Source organism: Salvelinus alpinus, chromosome 12 (genome assembly GCF_045679555.1).
Source record: "Salvelinus alpinus chromosome 12, SLU_Salpinus.1, whole genome shotgun sequence".
Taxonomy (NCBI): Eukaryota; Metazoa; Chordata; class Actinopteri; order Salmoniformes; family Salmonidae; genus Salvelinus; species Salvelinus alpinus.
In genome coordinates, this window is record NC_092097.1 from 14,008,149 (window position 1) to 14,029,342 (window position 21,194).

Here is a 21,194-nt window from a genome sequence, read left to right on the forward strand (position 1 = left end):
GGGTTTTTCTTTATTTTTACAATTTTCTACATTGTAGAATAATAGAAGACATCAAAACTATGAAATAACACATATGGAATCATGTAGTAAGCAAAAAAAGTGTTAAATCAAAATATATTTTACATTTGAGATTCTTCAAAGTAGCCACCCTTTGCCTTGATGACAGCTTCGCACACTCTTGGCATTCTGTCAACCAGCTTCACGAGGTTGTCACCTGGAATGTGTTTCAATTAACAGGTGTGCCTTGTTAAAAGTTAATTTGTGGAATTTTATTTTCTTCCTAATGCGTTTGAGCCAATCAGTTGTGTTGTGACAAGGTAGGGGTGGTATACAAAAGATAGCCCTATTTGGTAAAAGACCAAGTCCATATTATGGCAAGAACAGCTCAAACAAGCAAAGAGAAATGACAGTCCATCATTACTTTAAAACATGAAGGTCAGTCAATCCAGAAAAGAGGATAAATTCATTAGAGTTACCAGCCTCAGAAATTGCAGCCTAAATAAATTCTTCACAGAGTTCAAGTAACAGACATATCTCAACATCAACTGTTCAGAGGAGACTACGTGAACCAGGCCTTCATGGTCGAATTGCTGCAAAGAAACCACTACTAAAGGACACCAATAAGAAGATGAGACTTGCTTGGGCCAAGAAACACGAGCAATGGACATTAGACCGGTGGAAATCTGTCCTTTGGTCTGATGAGTCCAAATGTGAGACTTTCTATTCCAACCGCCGTGTCTTTGTGAGACGTAGTGTAGGTGAACGGATGATCTCCGCATGTGTGATTCCCACCGTAAAGCATGGAGGTGGTGTGATGGTGCTTTGCTGGTGACACTGTCGTAATTTATTTAGAATTCAAGGCACACTTAACCAGCATGGCGACCACAGCATTCTGCAGCAATACGCCATCCCATGTGGTTTAGGCTTAGTAGGACTATCATTTGTTTTTCAACAGGACAATGACCCAAAACACACCTCCAGGCAGTGTAAAGGCTATTTGACCAAGGAGACCTGGCCTCCACAATCACCGGACCTCGACCCAATTGAGATGGTTTGGGATGAGTTGGACCGCAGAGTGAAGGAAAAGCAGCCAACAAGTGCTCAGTATATGTGGGAACTCCTTCAAGACTGTTGGAAAAGCATTCCAGGTGTAGCTGGTTGAGAGAATGCCGAGAGAATGCCAAGAGTGTGCAAAGCCGTCATCAAGGCAAAGGGTGGCTACTTTGAAGAATCTAAAATCTAAACTATATTTTGATTTAACACTTTTTTGGTTACTACATGATTGTGTTATTTCATAGTTTTGATGTCTTCACTATTATTCTACAATGTAGAAAATAGTAAAAACACAGAAAAACCCTTGAATGAGTAGGTGTGTCCAAACTTGACTGGTACTGTATTTATTTAACACTTGTTGAAAACAAAAATTCACAACTAATAATTTACAGTGATTTCACAATTTCTCCTTCATAGCCAAGCCGGTCAGTTGTTCCTCTTAATTGAAAATAATTAAGCATAGATTAAACACCTCCAGATCTTCTGAGGACTGAGACCAATAAGAAAGGTAGTAAAGCTTAGTAGCAAAGTACAGGTAGTAAAGTTCTACTCTCCACAAATCAGCATTTTCACATTGCAATGTTTGCATCAATAAAAGGGAGAATGCACAGCACTTTAAAAAGCTAATTCCCTACTGCTTAATTTGCGAGATAAATTGTGAATTCATCTATGGAACAATAAACATAGTTCTGTTTATTTTTCAATCCAAGTGACCTCAATCAGTCCGGTCACAGTTTTGCTTTTAGCGCCACAATATTTTCACTCCTTATATTTACAAAAGTCACAAAATATAAATAAGTTGTATAAATATTGCATATAGGGTTTGGCAACACTTGCCCAACTACACACACAAATCCATTCAATGGGGAAGACTCACGTGTGAACTATTGAGATGCAGACATCACTACTTTTAAAAAAAAAAGTGCCCTGACAAGTTTTGGGTGGAGTAACAAATATCCTGAGGTTAAACTAACGCGTGTTTTCAACACATGCTCTCTAGTCTAAACACACATACACTTGCATGTGCAATTATGCTCTCTAGTCTAAACACACATACACTTGCATGTGCAATTATGTTCTCTAGTCTAAACACACATACACTTGCATGTGCAATTATGTTCTCTAGTCTAAACACACATACACTTGCATGTGCAATAGGCAATACGGTTTCTAGCTGAAGTTTTCAAACAAGCTGAGATGTATTACAATCATTCCTATTCAACATTGACTGCATGCAATGAGACTGCACGTTAAAAGGGGGTGTGCAAAGGAATATTTTCCCATCCGGTCAGAGGCCAAGGAGGCTGATAGGGGACCTACGACAACACAGGGACTGTGTCTGTGTGGAGTTCTCATCCTTCCTTTAGTTTTCCTTCCAGGAATTCTTGGATCTTTTGCAGACTCTCTTCCTGCTGGCCCAGTGCATCCAGTAGAATACCTATTGGTGACTTCTTTAGCCCCGCCCCCTCCATTTTATTCTCCAGTTTATTCTTCATGTTGCGAAGGCGAAATGAGGCATGTGCAAAGATCACTGAAATCCAAAGAAATAGATGCAGATTAATACTCTTAAATTTGCATGACACCTCTCTGCCTAGAACTAATGTGATGACATAATGAAGTGTAAGCTAAAAGAAACAATTAATACAAAAATAACATACAGAGAAGAGGAAACGTGATCCCAAATATGAAGACCATGACGCCATCGAAGAGAGACATGAGGAAGTAGCTGGCAAGCATCACTGCCATGACAAATAATGTGGGGTTCTGCCTCTTAAAGTCCTTGATCATGGCCTTATTCTCTCCAGCCCACACTGAGCCCAGGAAGACCAACGACACCACCGCCATGCCCATGAACATCTCCATAGGGTTCAGGAACCTGCAGGGAAGCACAACATAATGAACGGGTAGGATCATACACTGGCTGGAACAGTGTGGAAGAGTTGAGCTTTCATACATTGTAGTCAGTGATACCATCTAGTGGTGAAAGACTGTCAATACATCAACATGACTTAAATTTTTCTAATGAAAATTTGTATTTCTACAAAACATTATTAATTAATAATCACAATAAGAGCAATTTCAAAGATTATGGTGACGTGTTACTGAAGTGAATCTACATCATCAAAAGATTACAAAGCAGTAACATTTACTATAACTGGCAAAAAAAAATGGCCTAATGAAGGATGAGAGGAACTTTTAAACAGCAAGTAGTTTTGACGTAGCCTATGAAGCAATGTTAGGGATGTTAGAATTCCCAATAGTTTGTCTCAGACTATATTCTAGAGTGTTGTTTTAGATCATACGACTCTCTGACGTTACATCTTCAGACTCAAATGGTGAGCTTTCCCCAACCCCCGGTTATTTTTATTTATTTTATTAAGGACAGCTTACTCTCTGTGCTCTATTCATCTCATATTCCTGTTATCTAGAACAGCAGCTGATAAGTGAGCAGGGATTAGGGGCTTAATAGCTGACCACCATAGCAACAGTGTGTCATCATAATCAAGTAGGTCTAGCCAAAATATGACTATTTTTAGAAACCCTAACTCCACATTTCTTAAGTGGAAACTCTTCCTCTTAAGTCATTTTTGTGATCAATTGTTAGTCATGTAGTCATGACGGGTTACATCTATGTTCCACCATTTGTGAAATAACAATGTCATAAATCTGAGCAATTCTAGAAACAAATGAAGAAATGAGACACTAGCAAGGCCTTTATATCAATTTTCTAAAGTGATTGTGAAATTAAATGTGAACATCATAACAGAAAAGCTTAACTACATTTGCAATAAGACTTTGCAAGTCGAGTTTCAGGAGGATGCAAGACACAAGTCTCTCAACCTGTGAAGCGTGTCCACATCCTCTATGCCCAAAATAGGTCTGGAGACTTTGTTTTACCAATCATGCACTCAGTCTCCCTTGGCATTAGCCAAGATATAGCCGTATCATGCTGCCAACCTTCAGACATGGCAATAGAAGGAGAAAGCTCATTCAGATGAATTGTAAGAAATTACAAAATGCCAACATATGCTTTGGTAGAAATGAACATGGCAGGAAGCTCCTATGATTAGACTTTAAAGTGAGGCTCTCTGCACCCATAATTCACAAATGATACCCAACACTTTAATTTCAGGCTGGCATCAGTTAAAAGTACAATCTTGGATCTGGGAATATGTTCATTGGTCATAGGTTACCCATTGAAAATTATTCTTTAAGAATGTATGCCTCAACTTTTAGCGCAACTGTTTTACCCTATCATAACCCAACATGTACTCCATTGTTCACAACAACAAAAAACAAGAAGCACCAATAATGTAGGCCTCTATACCAAAACAAGTGGCGGGGCTGTCATTTTGCTCAAAAACGAATCCCAGATTGTAGCTTTTATAGACGTCAACACAACAGTTAAGGTGATGGCTAGAGTTAACATAGATGAATAGACTAGGTAATGGTGGCCTACTGTAAAGCAGATTTCCAGATATTTTATGTTGTCGATAGAAATTGTGGAAAGCGTCTCATGCTACTTACCCCACAATAAGGAAAACCATGACAGCCATCGCCAAATAGTTCGTCTGATAGTAAAGCAAGTTGTTGACAACCCTGTTGTTCCATTTAGGTAAATCTCTCACGTCTGGTTTAGCAAATCGGTCAGAACTTGGGAAGAAATCGTCCCAGGGTCTCAGCGGTGTGAGTTCTACCTTGGCCATTTTGCTACTGTATGAAGACTATGAAATATAATTAATATGCTTGTTGTAGGCTGCATAAAGTATTTCTGGCTACAGCAAAAGGAAGATTATGCTCAAATGTCATGAAAAAATACCCCTTCCATTTCTCGCGATAGCTTTCAAACCAACCAGTCAACCAATGATGTATATAAACCAATTATTTATATACACACTAGATGACTTTCTAAGGCACTATTTTGAAGCCAACTCGCCTCCATCTCGCCTCCATCTTGGCACTACCCCACCGGCGTAAACAAATATTTTGGAAGGTATAGAAATGCATTTATTATTGTCTAAATGTGTTTTTTCCCACGTGTATTCTATTAGACACCTTAATGCATACGCTTAAATTATATTATGTGAGTTAAACATAAAAATAAAACATGAATATATATATTTTTTTCAAATGTCCTTTATTAAGAGTGAGTATTACAGTCCCAACTAAAAGAACAAAAAATACTTAAATACATGTAATTTTGAGACATGTAAAATGAAATACTGTAGAATTCCATTCATTCCTATGGAGGACTAGTGCTAATATGTCTGACCGGTGGCTACAAAGCCTCTCACTGACCAATACAGCGCATCAGCAATCCACGGTTTATATCCAACTGTGTTGGAGTTGACATGTATTGGCCATTGAGATGCTTTGAAGCCACCGGTCGGCCATATTGGCACTCCCCCAGTAGTGTTGTCGCGATACCAGAACTTTGACTTCAACCCGATACCAGGTTTAGTATAACGATACTCGATGCCATCATGATGCTAGATGCCATCAAGTAACTCAATACCAAAACAATACCACTACAAAAAGAAGGTGCTTTAGCCAAAGACGCAGAATGGAACTTGATCCAGACAGATCTTTTGAATTTAATATCATTACATTTTAAATGTATGATTTTTGAAGTATGCATTCATTAATCAATCTTACAATCGATTTGACTTTGTTTGTTTTTTACCAATCAAACTACATAACAACATAATGGTAATCATTTATTTGAATGGTATATCTCTAGTATATTGATAAACTGGGAAAATAAAGACGTAGCCTAGGCCTATTCATAATACAGTTTAATTCATATTCAATAGGAGTGTGTGCATGCATTGATTTATTGAGCTTGTTTTGGCTGATTTCATGGGGCTATAATCTGTTTCCCTTCCATTTTGGGACTTATTTTATTGTACTATTCAACAACATTTGCATAGAAGAAGCACGTTGTTTTGAACGAGGCATCAGTGGAGCAGGTATGGTGCTCTCACACTATAAGGGGGCATTTGCTGCACTGATAGACATGCCACTTTCAAAACAACTGGGAACTCAGAAATCTCCAACTTCAGACTTCAATGCGTTCAAGACAACTGTAAACTCGGGGGAAAAAACAAGCACCGACTGGGAAAAATCGTTTTGAACGGTCATCCAACTCGGAATTCCAACTCGGGACTTTCTGACATGAGGATCACTGACATCACGACCTCATATTTTTCAGAGTTTCCAGTAATCTTGAACGCACCAACATACTTGATCCTCTCCCAATCAGTAGATGACGTGGACATACTTGACAGAAGTACCGAAAGTACACAAACTATAGTACCGAAACCGTTTTTCATGTTCTAGTACTGAAAAAGTACCAAAGTTTCGGCATACCGCGCAACACTAATCTCTCTGATGAAGTTTGATATATTTTAGAGTGATCTAATGAATCAATATAAGCGTCATCAACCATATATTTCCAGTCTCTATTAATCTGTCTATAGCTCAGTCAAAATTAGCTGACAAGTGGAATTATGACATTAAGTATTTCGTTTAGGGGAAATGATAGGCTTAGGTAGAGACTGCCCAAAAGACGTAACAAAGTAACAGACCGAGGACACAAAAGTGTACAACAAAGTAACAGTTCATGCAAATAATGTTTGAGTGACATCTCACGTTGTTCTTCTTTACCCCGCCCTTTTTTTACGACGAAACGCACTCTCATTGGTCAGCGAGCTCGTGTTGTGAAAGCACACTTCCTGTTGTTGAATAAGCATGAAATGGGAATGTTTCTAACACTCCCAAAGTAGTGAAATTCTTCATATTTTGTTGAAGGTCAGTTCACATGAAATTGATACCCAGCTGCATGACGATATAAGTATACTTTACCAGATTTAATTGTTATATATATATATATATATATATATATATATATATATATATATATATATATATATATATATATATATATATATACATATATATATATATATATATATATATATATATATATATATATATATATATATATATTTCGCTCACATGAGCCAATATGCTTCAGTTGGCTACTGTACTGTAGCTAGCTTGTTATATGAAAAACATGGAATCCATGTCTGGAGGCTAGCTACTAGCTGTAATGAAATGTCTACGGTAGTTGCTTGGGTTATCTAACATTAGCAGAATGTGTGTTGCAACCACCACTAACGTTTGTTCATTCATTGCCACTGTACATCACAGCTAGCTAACCACAGCTAGCTATAGCTAACAGTCCCTCTGCTCAACATCATCTAGATGTGGGGGAGATTCCTGAATCCTGTGGTGATTAGCAGAGTTCGTTTCACTTCGAGTTTCAGAAGTCTCCTTACCATGCAGCTGAAGACTGCAGAGTTACAGTCCTTATTCAGTGATGGACTGAATGGAATAGCAGGTGAGAGCTGAAGCCAGGTATACTCTATCACATTCTCATCAACTTTTACTTAGCTAGCTACCAACCAATTTATCTGGATCAAAGTCTAGATATTCATAACTGCCTTTCAAGGTCTGTGGCATGCAAATTCATTCGTAGCACTGTTCAGAAGTTGATCCTCTCGAGTAATTTCTTTATACTCTAATTAGTGATGAGGCCAGGGTTTGAGAAGCAGGTTTGGATAAGAATGTATGAATCCGTGTGTCTACTTTTTTGTAATTATAATTGGGTGATGCAGGGGCCAATGCATGTCAACAGTATAGATCTTATCAACTTATGTATTTAGGCATGTCTGTCTTTCGCCATAGACCTCTTTGAGAAGTACACGTTTGAGCTGAGGATAGCAGGGGGTGCAGTGCGGGACCTCTTGTCTGGGAAACGGCCAGAGGATGTGGACTTGTGACCATGGCAACATCAGAGGATATGAAGAGCATGTTCCAGACTGCAGGGATCAGGAGGATCAACAATAAAGGGGAGAAGCATGGGACCATCACTGCCCGAGTAAGAGCATCTCAAGATTACTATGAAGTTTGACCAGCTATACACAAATATTCCCTGCGTTTACAATCCAATTAAAGATGCCGGATGTAAGACTGCTGTTGTAAAAGAAAGTGATGTTGCCTTTCATTAGCGACCTTTCTTTTTACACTCTGATTTTGCCATGATGAGAAAAATCACTTTCACACTACAGTCATTATAGCCTTTAAAACACATATTTGTCTTTTCATCTCTAGCTTCACAATGAGAACTTTGAGGTGACCACACTGCAGGTGGATGTTCTACAGACTGGCAGAAAGACGTAGAGACCTCGCCGTCAACTCCATGTTTTTAGGTGTGTTTATAGTATATATTCACCTCTTCTGGCGTTAATGTCAAACTTGACATTAGAAAATCAAAAAACGTGTCTGGTTAGATTTCTGTCCAAACAGGGTTAGATTGGATTCTATATCAGCGTTTCTGAAAGTTTGGTTTGCGGACCTGTTAATGGTGGGTCGCGACGTAAATGTATAATTATTTCATTAATTACTGGAATTGATTTGGCCAAGTGCAACTGCGCTCTCGGTTCAGTGCGCTCTCTGCTTAGCAGCGGTGTCTGCTCAGTTTGACAGCTGCGCGAGTGGGAGAGGTGAGGGGGGAGATGCCCGTGTGCTTTGCAGTTTTTTCTGCAGTTTTCTTGAAGTTCACTCCGCGACCCACACGCTGCTCTTTCATTCAAACTTTGAGAAATAACGAGGAGCGCCCACAATGTGTTTTGTGTGGGGAAGTGCTTAGTAATGAGTCTCTCAAAAACAAACAAATTAATAAAACGACACGTCCTGACCAAACATTCAGGCACAACATGACAGTAACCCAGGGAGTTATTGTGGAAAGTAAGTCAGCCAACAAGGCATTCTTGTCATTTTATAACATGTGATGATGATAAGCAGAAATAAGGGAGTACTATCTCTCATAGGAGTAGATGTGAGATCCTCTTTCAAACAATCCCCTGGCCTTGTGACGTTACACAGCTAATAACTAACATTAGCCAAAGCAACCTAGCTAGCTACTGATCGTGCAACCCTAAGAAACAGTACAGATGAAGATGAAAAATTCAGGCCTACTGTACATTTTACTGTATCAATTATTGTTGAAAACAAGTCTAGGAACTGTTGCTGTTAAGATAGTTCATTTTTATTCTGAACTGGAATAAACTGATTGAGGCAAGATGCTTTTTGAGGCAAACACACTGACACAGTTCTGGGTTGCTCATCTATAGCAGGAAGCGATGTCCTGCCTGGCTGAGAAAGCAGTAGATGTTCTGATCCAGTCTGGCACCACATACAATTGAAGTCGGAAGTTTACATTCACTTAGGTTGGAGTCATTAAAACTCGCCTGAAGGTACCACGTTCATCTCTACAAACAATAGTACGCAAGTATAAACACCATGGGACCACGCATCCGTCATACAGTTCAGGAAAGAGATGTGTTCTGTCTCCTAGAGATGAACGTACTTTGGTGCAAAAAGTGCAAATCATTCCCAGAACAACAGCAAAGGACCTTGTGAAGATGCTGGAAGAAACAGGCAAAAAGTATCTATATCCACAGTAAAACGAGTCCTATATCGACATAACCTGAAAGGCCTCTCAGCAAGGAACCGCTATAAAAAAGCCAGACTACGGTTTACAACTGCACATGGGGACAAAGATCGTACTTTTTGGAGAAATGTCCTCTGGTCTGATGAAACAAAATTAGAACTGTTTGGCCATAATGACCATCGTTATGTTTGGGGGAAAAGGGGGATGCTTGCAAGCCGAAGAACACCATCCCAACCGTGAAGCACGGGGGTGGCAGCATCATGTTGTGGGGGTGCTTTGCTGCAGGAGGGGCTGGTGCACTTCACAAAATAGATGGCATCATGAGGAAAGGAAAATTATGTGGATATATTGAAGCAACATCTCAAGACATCAGTCAGGAAGTTAAAGCTTGGTTGCAAATTGGTCTTCCAAATGGACAATGACCCCAAGCATTCTTCCAAGTTGTGGCAAAATGGCTTAAGAACAACAAAGTCAAGGTATTGGAGTGGCCATCACAAAGCTCTGACCTCAATCCTATATAAAATTTGTGGGCAGAACTGAAAAAGCGTGTGCGAGCAAGGAGGCCTACAAACCTGACTCAGTTACACCAGCTCTGTCAGGAGGAATGAGCCAAAATTCACCCAACTTATTGTGGGAAGCTTGTGAAAGGCTACCCGAAACGTTTGACCCAAGTTAAACAATATAAAGGCAGTGCTAGCAAGTACTAATTGAGTGTATGTAAACTTCTGACCCACTGGGAATGTGATGAAAGAAATAAAAGCTGAAATATAAAATACTAAATAAAGTGGTGATCCTAACTGACCTAAAATAGAGAATTTTTACCAGGATTAAATGTCAGGAATTGTGAAAAACTAAGTTTAAATGTATTTGGCTAAGGTGTATGTAAACTTCCGACTTCAACTGTATATACTGTATTTTATTCTATACTACACCACTGACTTAAACAGCCATCTCCAGCACATCAGAGGCTGCTGCCTATAGACATAGATTAGGTATCACTGGCCACTTTAAGGAAATGAAACACTAGCCACTTTAATAATGTCTCCGTATCTTGCATTACTCATCTCATATGTATAAACTGTATTCTATACTATGCCACTGTATCTTAGTCCAATGCCGCTCTGATATATGTGTATATTCTTAATCCATTCCTTACTTAGATTTACATGTATTCTTACCTGTTAGATATTACTGCACTGTCGGACCTAGAAGCACAATCCATTCCTTACTTAGATTTACATGTATTCTTACCTGTTAGATATTACTGCACTGTCGGACCTAGAAGCACAAGCATTTCGCTACACTCGCAATAACATCTGCTAAACACATGTATGTGACCAATAAATTTGATTTGATTTGAATATTACGATACTTCAGGTAATCCAGAGATCTCTGTGGTGTAAATGGGACGGGTGTTAATGTTGGACTTGGCTATGGCAATTAACAAATTCAACTTTAGTATGTGAGGGTTTCTGTATGGCGTTCTTGTCCTTGTCAATATCTCCCGGTCTGCCCCCAGGTTTTATGGTCATTGTCAGTCAAGGCAGGGGAACATGACCCCGCACCCCTGGAGGCTATCAGGGAGAACGCCCGTGGTCTAGCAGCCATATCAGGGGAGCGCATCTGGATTGAGCTGAAGAAGATGGTGTTAGACACCCATGCTGCTCACTCACTAGAGGTCATGTATGAGCTGGCCCTGGCTCATTCCATAGGTGAGGTAGAAAGCCCTGTTTCCTAGGAACTATGGTATGGGGAGATGTCAAATATATCAACAATCCTTACTCCAAAGGACCATTTTATGGATTAAATGTATTTGAAGTTCCAAAAAAGCCTGGCCTTTCTATGTCCTGCTTTTGTGAGGAATCACCCAAAACCATTATAGTAGTGCTGAGTAATTAGTGCCTTTTGAGGTCGTTTCGGTTAGATTATTTTCGATTTCTGGAACTTAAAAAAAATATATATACACATTAAATGCATTATGACATTATGACAAAAATAGTGAACATTCAATTACCAAAACATTGAAAATATTCCATGGTCTCTGTCAGGTCCACATTGGGTAGATATCAATATAAAATAGGAAACTACTATGAAATAATACAATATTTCAGTTGTGTATATTACCTAGTCTTTATTTGACTTTATTATTTTTAATTCCTTAAAGTCATCTTCTCTCTGCTCAGGCAGTAGCAGCCAGACAGACAATGTTATCTCTGTGCTCCACATACTGTACTGTCTTTAGTCATCCAATTTAGCTAGGCTAGCCTTCCTATGCATGCTGCAGAGCTGTTTTACAAACCATTTTACTAGTTCTTCAAAGTAGATAAGGCATACTTTCATAAACAGTCTCTATCCCTTGCTCTTATCATTGTGTTGTGTACATTCCTCTCTCATGTGGTCTGTGTGTATCTAATAAGGCAGGTGTAAAATTGTATCCATCTTTGTCGAAACTGGAAACAACAGGTGCAATGGATTATGGTCATCTTTGTTCATTACCACGTTTCTGAGCTGAACTAGGTTGAATATTTGCTTAATGACAACTCCTTTCAGCCCAGCGCCCCACAAAGTTGGACTTGATTTCTCTTGTGAAAGATTTAATTTCTCTAGAGAAACGGCACGTTGGGTTTACAAAAAAAAAATGAACTAAATGCAATTCAAGTAATTGAACCAACTTCGGTCAATTAGTTGTTTAATAACCAAAACCCCCCTTTAAATTTGGGTTATTCGCTCAGCACTATTAAATAGCCTAAATGTTCAATCGGAGAAACCACGCGACACAAGCTGCTTTCACCCTAAAGCCATTTGATGAGTCATTCTCAAAACAAAATAGAAAATTTCTGGATTCACTTTTTTTTTTCCCCATACATTGGTCAAAGAAGACCACCTTTCTGAGATATCATTATGGAACAGTTAAACCAATCCCACATTACTCATTAGCCTTTCATTGCTCTAATCTCACCAAGCACCATTGAGAATTGGCAATCTATCCAGTTTACAATTAGTCTTACTGACTAAATCCAAACTAAACCCTAAAGTATGCATGTAGAAGTCATGCAAACAATTACGTAAAGCAAACCTCAAAGCACTATGTTTAGGTCGTCATGGTGACAGATCACTAGAAATGTTCTCAGCTAGAGCATAGATTGTTTTTATAGATAGTCCCATAATTATAGTTGTGTAAGAGTTATGCTTTTATTCCCAGGTTTACCTGCAGAGGGCGACGGAGGAGATGAAGCGGGTCTGGCAGCACTTGGAAGGACCATTCTCCCAAGCCATGACTTCCTGGTCAAACACAGACGAGACCTCCATAAATCGCAGGATGATCCAGACAGCATGAAGCCCTACACTGACTATATCATAGATGTAAGCACAGCCATTGCATAACAAAATGAGTTGATGTAATGATACTAAGTGTATTTATAATTTTATGACTGTCAAGATGGTGTCCTTTTGGAACTGAGTTTGCCATGGATGGCCTAACCTGACAGCAGCACATGGTCTAGTAGATCATTTTATGTATATTGTTTGCAGAGTTGAGAGGTGGATGCTCAAAGTAAAGTGTGTCAGCTGCTTAGGTACCAGGGCGAGGACAAGTTACTGGCAGAGATGAGCAGATGGTCCATTCTTCGCTTCACCGCGAGTAGGCACGACTTGAGGAAGATGGGCATCACCTCTGGCAAGGAGATCGGCACTATTCTACAGAACCTACGAGACATGTGGAAAAAAGAGATGAACAAAGCCGAGCTGCTTAGTCATGTCAACAAGACATGATCCCCAGTGTGTGCAGTACAGGAAGGGGGTGAGTTTGTGTGCACGGCCCTTCTGCTGACTGAAATCTGTTGATTGCACTGGATCACAGAACTGTAAACGTCTGCAACCATCAGGCGTTACCCCCACACACACCTTTGAGTGTTGGATATGAGAATGAGAGAGAAACCCTACATTTCCTTACAATGTTGAAATGAAAAAATTTATCCCAGTGCAGCACATAGAGTTTGGATATTGTGCTCTCAGCTGAACAGCTGTCTATGAAAAAAATTTACGTTTGTGATCAACCAGAACCACTGCAATCTCTCAGCATCTGTGGCAGTATAGATACTGGAACCATTTGTATATTGCCTGCCCTGAAATGCCTTTGAGATTGGGCAATCTGGTGTTTAGTTTGGATTCAGTCAATAAGATTAACTGAAAACTGGATAGTTTGCCAATTCTCAATGGTGCTTGGTGAGATTAGAGCAATGAAAGTCTAATGAGTAATGTGGGATTTGTTTAAATGTCCCATAATCATATCTCAGAAAGGCGGTCTTTGTGGGGTGAAAAAAAAAACGTTAATCCAGGAATTTTCCATTTTGTTTTGAGAATGACTCATCAAATGGCTTGAGGGTGAAAGCAGCTTGTGTATAGTGTGGTTTCTCCGATGAAATATTTAGGCTATTTAATGAAGGTTTTGGGTGATTCCTCATGAAACCAGGACAAAAAATACCATGATTTAGGAAGAATTGTTGACATATATTTGACATTTGTATCTAAAAGCAAAAATGAGAAATAATGAATCAAAGTTGGCATATTTTTTGCATTTTGGCTTTACCAAGGGTTATGGAATAACAAAGTCCCAGAGTGAGATCTCTGATACTGTTAGAGTTATGATAAATTATATACAGAGAAATTGGCATAGTAGGCAATGTAACCAATCCAATCACTGGATTACCTTTTACTTGCATCATTGCACATCCTGCAAATTACCAGCAAACGCAACCATTTTGAATCCATTTTCACACACTCTGCTTTTAATGCTTACAAATGGGATTATAACTCTAGAAGTAGCAGAGATCCCACTTTGGGACTTTGAATTGCCTGCAGAGTATATTATGGTCTACATTATATATAAAAAATTGTCAAATAAAAAACAAATGTATATTTTCAATATTCATAAATTAATGTAAGAAATGTGTTAATGAAATCAAAATGCTACTGATATTACAGAGCAAGCGGTAAAGTTTCTGATGACGCCAATGTTTGCTTTGTAGCACCTACAGACAGTGCTTCATTTGTAAAATCGGGAGGTCCCGGAACACATAGTGAGCACGCGAAGAGGGGGGTTATCCTGGGGGGCTCTGAGGTACCAGAACACAATGAGAAAAACATTTTGTGAAACAACGTAGCAGCGTGGCAGACAGAGTAAACAGCCAAGTAGGCTATCCATGGTAGGGAAACGGACAGCACTCTACAAGGTGCTGATTTAATTCAAAGCATTTTAGACGTTACTGCAGTATGCACACATACTTTAGTATATTTGCGGGGCTTACACAAGTCCGAATTTCTTAGTCTGATTTTCTAGACATGAATGTACAGCATAATTTTTAGACGACACTGGGGGAAAAATGCCATATGCATATGCACACATACTCAGCTGTGGGGCTTACGAGACACACATTTCATATATTTTTAAGACCTCAATGTAGCAGCAGAACAAATCACAATATCGGAATAGAACTTCAAATAAAATAAATCATTGTAGGCTGCAGCAGAACACACACATGAGAATATATTGGCATCCTGCCTATGTGATAATATGAAGCACATATTCAGATTACCTTCACAGAACAAGTTTGTAAAGAAAAAATCCTACCTTAGTTTCCAAAACCTCCCACATTGACTCTCACCATGTCATGTCCATTTAACTCATGAGAGTAAATTTCTTGCTCAAAGCCATGTGACTGTGACGTTTAGCCTCCTAAGGCTGTTCGGAAGACTGTGGCTGTAGAGTCTATTTTTTTCATTTTGAGTGTTAACTATAACATGGGTGTCCTCTTTAACCTTGTCTAAAAGGCTTGCTGCCACCAAATGTGACTTGGTTCGGGCATGTTGAAAAAAACATTTCCTGAAGTCTTTTTGTTGTTTGTTTACGTCTATGGCATGGGATGTTAAATAACTGTACATTCCACCCACTCTTTTGCTACTTTAATCCCTCCAGTCGTTTCTAGACCCAAACTCCCTACCTTTTTGCATGTTGTACAACCCAACTTTGAATTCTGCTTGACAAGCCAGGGGTTATACGTTTGTTTGTTGTTGAACTGCAAATTGCACCTGCTCAGAGCACTTTGTCGGTGAATGCAATGCCCCCCAGCTTCCCGTCTCCCTCTGAGTCTGACTCGCTAGTAGGCTTACTAGCCAGTGGAGGTGCCAGTGGTAATACACTGGCGGGATTAGTATCGCTGCTAGCTATAGCATCGCCATCAGGAACAGTTTGCCCCGTACTCCTCTCCTCTGGCACTGACAGTTCTCTGGCTCGTTCCGGGTTTGATTCACCATCTTTCTCTAGGTTTTTGGACTTGAAAAATGTCATCAAAATCGATTGCCTTTTCTTATCCATTTAAAAAAAACTTTCCCATGATTCAAATTCAGTAGAGATGACTAGCCTAGGTGACGTGATTACGTAGGGACCTCTTCACTAGCTGACCACCACTCCCCATAACCTCTATGTACAAATAAGAGAGCAGGTCTGGAATCAGTGTGACAGTATAGGATGATTACACAGAAGGATCACCACGCTTTTACATGATGGTCTTTCTGGGGGGCAGGAGAAATAACAAGGAGGCAACTTGATTTAACGCTGATTGCTTTTATTAGAATGTCTGTAGTGCGAACAGTTAAACAATTAATAAATCATGCCGCGAGAGGTACCAGATCCGGGCAAATAGGTGCCGGAACAAACAAAGTCAAATCTGATAGGTGCCGGATCCTGTCCTCAAATTAAGCACTGCCTACAGATGGAACATTATGGAGTCTTAAATGAGGCCTCGGTAAGTCCAGTGGCAACCTGTCATTCAGGGATTTCCGGTTTTGCATGTTATTTTGACATTAATACATGTCACATATCCGTCAAACAAAAAATATATATCATTGTGTTAATAAAGTCGCATACAAACATGGTCTCTTTTTTGTTTTCTTGAGTAAGGCAGTTCCAAAATGCAGGTGTTTCAGCCTAGCTCAGTGCTTTCTGTGGTGGTGGGGCAAGCCAGCAGAAAATACAGTGCGTTGCGCCTTGATTGGCTCAGTGTTCTGTCACTCATGGGAACACTACCTCTCCGCCAAGTTTAAGGGTAGAGCTAGAAAATTCAAGCCCCTTGAGTGCTGCCATAGAGTTATATTAGAAGTGGCCATCTAAGAAGGCTCAAGGTCATTGGCCACAGATAAAATTACGTCAAATCACATATCTACAGTAGCTTTGATTGGGCATGTCAACATCATACTTTCAAAAACTTAGCTAGCAGTCATCATGAATCAAGTTGACAATCTACTTGCAAATCCTTTTTAATCCTTGTCATACAGTTGAAATTGGAAGTTTACATACACTTAGGTGGGAGTCATTAAAACTTGTTTTTCAACCACTCCACACATTTCTTGTTAACAAACTAGAGTTTTGGCAAGTCGGTTAGGACATCTTGTGCATGACACAGGTAATTTTCCAACAATTGTTTACAGACAGATTATTTCACTTATAATTCACTGTATCACAATTCCAGTGGGCCAGAAGTTTACATACACAAAGTTGACTGTGCCTTTAAACAGCTTGGAAAATTATGTCATGCCTTTAGAAGCTTCTGATAGGCTAATTGACATCTGAGTCAACAGGAGGTGGATGTATTTCAAGGCCTACCTTCAAACGCAGTAACTCTTTGCTTGACATCATGGGAAAATCAAAAGAAATCAGCCAAGAGCTCAGAAAAAAAATTGTAGACCTGCACAAGTCTGGTTCATCCTTGGGAGGAATTTTCAAATGCCTGAAGGTACCACGTTCATCTTTGCAAACAGTAGTATGCAAGTATAAACACCATGGGACGACGCAGCCGTCATACCGCTCAGGAAGGAGACGCGTTCTGTCTCCTAGAGGTGAACGTACTTTGGTGTGAAAAGTGCAAATCAATCCCAGAACAACAGCAAAGGACCTTGTGAAGATGCTGGAGGAAACAGGTACAAAAGTATCTATATCCACAGTAAAACGAGTCCTATATTGACATAACATGAAAGGCCGCTCAGCAAGTAAGAAGCCACTGCTTCAAAACTGCCATAAAAAAGCCAGACTACGGTTTGCAACTGCACATGGGGACAAAGATCGTACTTTTTGGAGAAATGTCCTCTGGTCTGATGACACAAAAATAGAACTGTTTGGCCATAATGACCATTGTTATGTTTGGAGGAAAAAGGGGGAGGCTTGCAAACCGAAGAACACCATCTACACCGTGAAGCACAGGGGTAGCAGCATCATGTTGTGGTGGTGCTTTGCTGCAGGATGGGCTGGTGCACTTCACAAAATAGATGGCATCATGGGGGAGGGAAATTATGTGGATATATTGAAGCAACATCTCAAGACATCAGTCAGGAAGTTAAAGCTTGGTCGCAAATGAGTCTTCCAAATGGACAATGACCTCAAGCATATTTCCAAAGTTGTGGCAAAATGGCTTAAGGACAACAAAGTCAAGGTATTGGAGTGGCCATCACAAAGCTCTGACCTCAATCCTATAGAAAATTTGTGGACAGAACTGAAAAAGCGTGTGCGAGCAAGGCCTACAAACCTGACTCAGTTACACCAGCTCTGTCAGGAGGAATGGGCCAAAATTCACCCAACTTATTGAGGGAAGCTTGTGAAAGGCTACCTGAAATGTTTGACCCAAGTTAAACAATTTCAAGGCAATGCTACCAAATATCAATTGAGTGTATGTAAACTTCTGACCCACTGGGAATGTGATGAAAGAAATAAAAGCTGAAAGAAATTATTCTCTCTACTATTATTATGACATTTCACATTCTTAAAATAAAGTGGTGATCCTAACTGACCTAAACAGGGAAGTTTTACTAGGATTAAATGTCAGGAATTGTGAAAAACTGAGTTTAAACGTATTTGGCTAAGGTGTATGTAAACTTCCGACTTCAACTGTATGAAGCGAAATAATGAAGAGAAATTATAGATGAAACAAATCGGTGCTCATTGGCCATTGGACATAAACATTACACATTGTTTATGTTAAAAAGTAAAAAATTGCGTAATGTTAAAAATTGCGTAATTCAACAATGAGTGGTTTGGAAGGAATCAGTGGCAAACTGCAAGCATTGCAAAGCAATCATTAGCCTGCTATTCAGTGGAGTGGCTGTGTGGTCCTAAGTCTAAGATTAAGGGTCTCTTTTCCTAGTTAAAAATGATATACATTCAACATTGGCCATGCTGTCAATGAAGCATGATCAAAACAACTTAACTCGGAACTGCGAAATCAGACTTTAGTGAGTTCAAGACAACTGGGACCTCGGGAAAAACGAGCTACGACTGGGAAAATACATTTTGAACTTTCATCCAACTAGGAATTGTAAATTCGGAACTCGGGCATCTTTCTAGAGCAGGCCTGGGCAATTCCAGTCCTTGGGGGCATGATTGGTGTCATGCTTTTCCCCATCCCTACCAAACACACCTGATTTAAACTAATTGCATTTTTTTATGAAGATCAATATTAGTTAATTATTGGAGTTGAGTGTGTTAGCTGGGGCTGGGGTAAAAGTGTGACACCAGTCAGGCCCCCGAGGACGAGTTGCCCAGGCCTGTCTAGAGCTACTACCTAAAGATCACTGATGTCATCATGGTTCTACCCCCCCCCCCCCCCCCCCCGAGTTCCCAGTTGTCTTGAAAGCACCATAAATCCAGAGAATACCAGACTTTGATGACAGTTTGATGAAATTTTCCCACGAAGGACCTTCTCTTCACCACCTTCCTGTTCAAGTGAGCACAGCACAACAAGGTGAGTCCAAAATTGTCTCGTATGTTGCTGAATAAATGATGTAATATGCCAGGGAGATATGTATACTGTAACTAAGAAAGTAATACCAAGTGTATGTTGTGTAGTAAGCTGTTAGTTGCCCATGTGCCTCACCCTAATAATTTGGTCTATTTTCACCTCTTAATTTCACCTACTGTTCTGACTTGGTGGTGCACATGTAGCCTATAACCTGTTTTTGAGAAATGTAATCATTGAATATTATAAGAGCTTTCATTGTCTGCTTATATGCCCCCTTTATTTATCCTACTGTTCTGACTTTTTGTACAGGGAGAACACCCTAAGAACGGCCCATGTTCTGAATTCTGTTGCTGTACATTTCAAAAGTGCTGAACAAATTGTTATATTGACTACGTCCGTCCTAGCTTGCTCATTAATGTCTTAATCGAAATTACGGATTGCCTCTTATCCACTTGTCGTCCCCTTATGCAATAGTTTGTACTGTACATCTCAATTGTCAGTAGAAACTACATTTGTTTAAGCAAGTCAGCCATATCAGCTATGTTTTTAAAAGGCAGTAAATGAGGCTGAATTAACTGTTTCGCTGCCAGACAAGGCTCCGCTGATAGCCAAGGCTCCGCTGATAGACAGGTGTAGCAGTGGCTGTGTTGGGACTCTGATGTTGGGACAGCTTTATGTAGGCCCTAACAGTTTGTGGACACCGTTTGTCACCGTTATAGTGCAATTCGTTTTTTTGTTTTTTTTACCCCACCAAGATTTCCATGCTATAATCGCCACTGGCTAATGCCAAATCAAATTTCATACATATGACAACATTTTAATTATTTATAAATTATGCTTTTAGCTACAAAAGTCATGTATGTATGTATGTATGTGTGTGTGTGTGTGTGTGTGTTTTACATTTTTGGAAATGTATAACATTTACGTAAATATTCAGACCCTTTACTCAGTACTTTGTTGAAGCACCTTTGGCAGTGATCACAACCTTGAGTCTTCTTAGGTATGATGCTACAAGCTTGGCACACCTGTATTTGGGGAGTTTCTCCCATTTCTTGTCTGCAGATCCTCAAGCTCTGTCAGGTTGGATGGGGAGTGTCGATACACAGCTATTTTCAGGTCTCAGAGTTGTTCGCTCAGGTTCATGTCCGGGCTCTGGCTGGGCCACTCAAGGATATTCAGAGACTTGTTCTGAAGCCGCTCATGTGTTGTCTTGGCTGTGTGCTTAGGGTGGTTGTCCTCTTGGAAGGTGAACCTTCACCCCAGTCTGAGGTCCTGAGTTTCTCCCATTTCTTGTCTGCAGATCCTCAAGCTCTGTCAGGTTGGATGGGGAGTGTCGATACACAGCTATTTTCAGGTCTCAGAGTTGTTCGATCGGGTTCATGTCCGGGCTCTGGCTGGGCCACTCAAGGATATTCAGAGACTTGTTCTGAAGCCGCTCATGTGTTGTCTTGGCTGTGTGCTTAGGGTGGTTGTCCTCTTGGAAGGTGAACCTTCACCCCAGTCTGAGGTCCTGAGAGCTTTGGAGTAGGTTTTCATCAAGGATTTCTCTGTACTTTGCTCCGTTCATCTTTCCCTCGATCCTGACTAGTCTCCCAGTCCTTGCTGCTGAAAAACATCCCCACAGAATGATGCTGCCACCACCATGCTTCCCCGTAGGAATGATGCCAGGTTTCCTCCAGACGTGACGCTTGGCATTCAGGCCAAAGAGTTCAGTCTTGGATTCATCACACCAGAGAATCTTGTTTCTCATGGTCTGAGAGTCCATTAGGTGCCTTTTGGCAAACTCCAAGCGGGCTGTCATGTACCTTTTACTGAGGAGTGTCTTCCGTATGGCCACT

General features: G+C 40.0%; 1 protein-coding gene and 1 pseudogene across 1 annotated transcript; one reads left to right on the forward strand and one right to left on the reverse strand.

Annotated features, from left to right (window-relative positions):
* Nucleotides 1–1,366: 1,366 nt before the first annotated feature.
* LOC139535574 (PRA1 family protein 3-like) lies at nucleotides 1,367–4,901 on the reverse strand. The gene is made up of 3 exons (XM_071335113.1): nucleotides 4,582–4,901; nucleotides 2,712–2,929; nucleotides 1,367–2,584 (listed from the first exon to the last, which is right to left on the reverse strand). The coding sequence occupies exons 1-3, from the start codon at nucleotides 4,758–4,760 to the stop codon at nucleotides 2,406–2,408; spliced, it is 576 nt and encodes a 191-aa protein (XP_071191214.1). The 5' UTR covers nucleotides 4,761–4,901; the 3' UTR covers nucleotides 1,367–2,405.
* Nucleotides 4,902–6,718: 1,817 nt separating this feature from the next.
* Nucleotides 6,719–16,503, forward strand: LOC139536505 (CCA tRNA nucleotidyltransferase 1, mitochondrial-like; annotated as a pseudogene).
* Nucleotides 16,504–21,194: the final 4,691 nt, after the last annotated feature.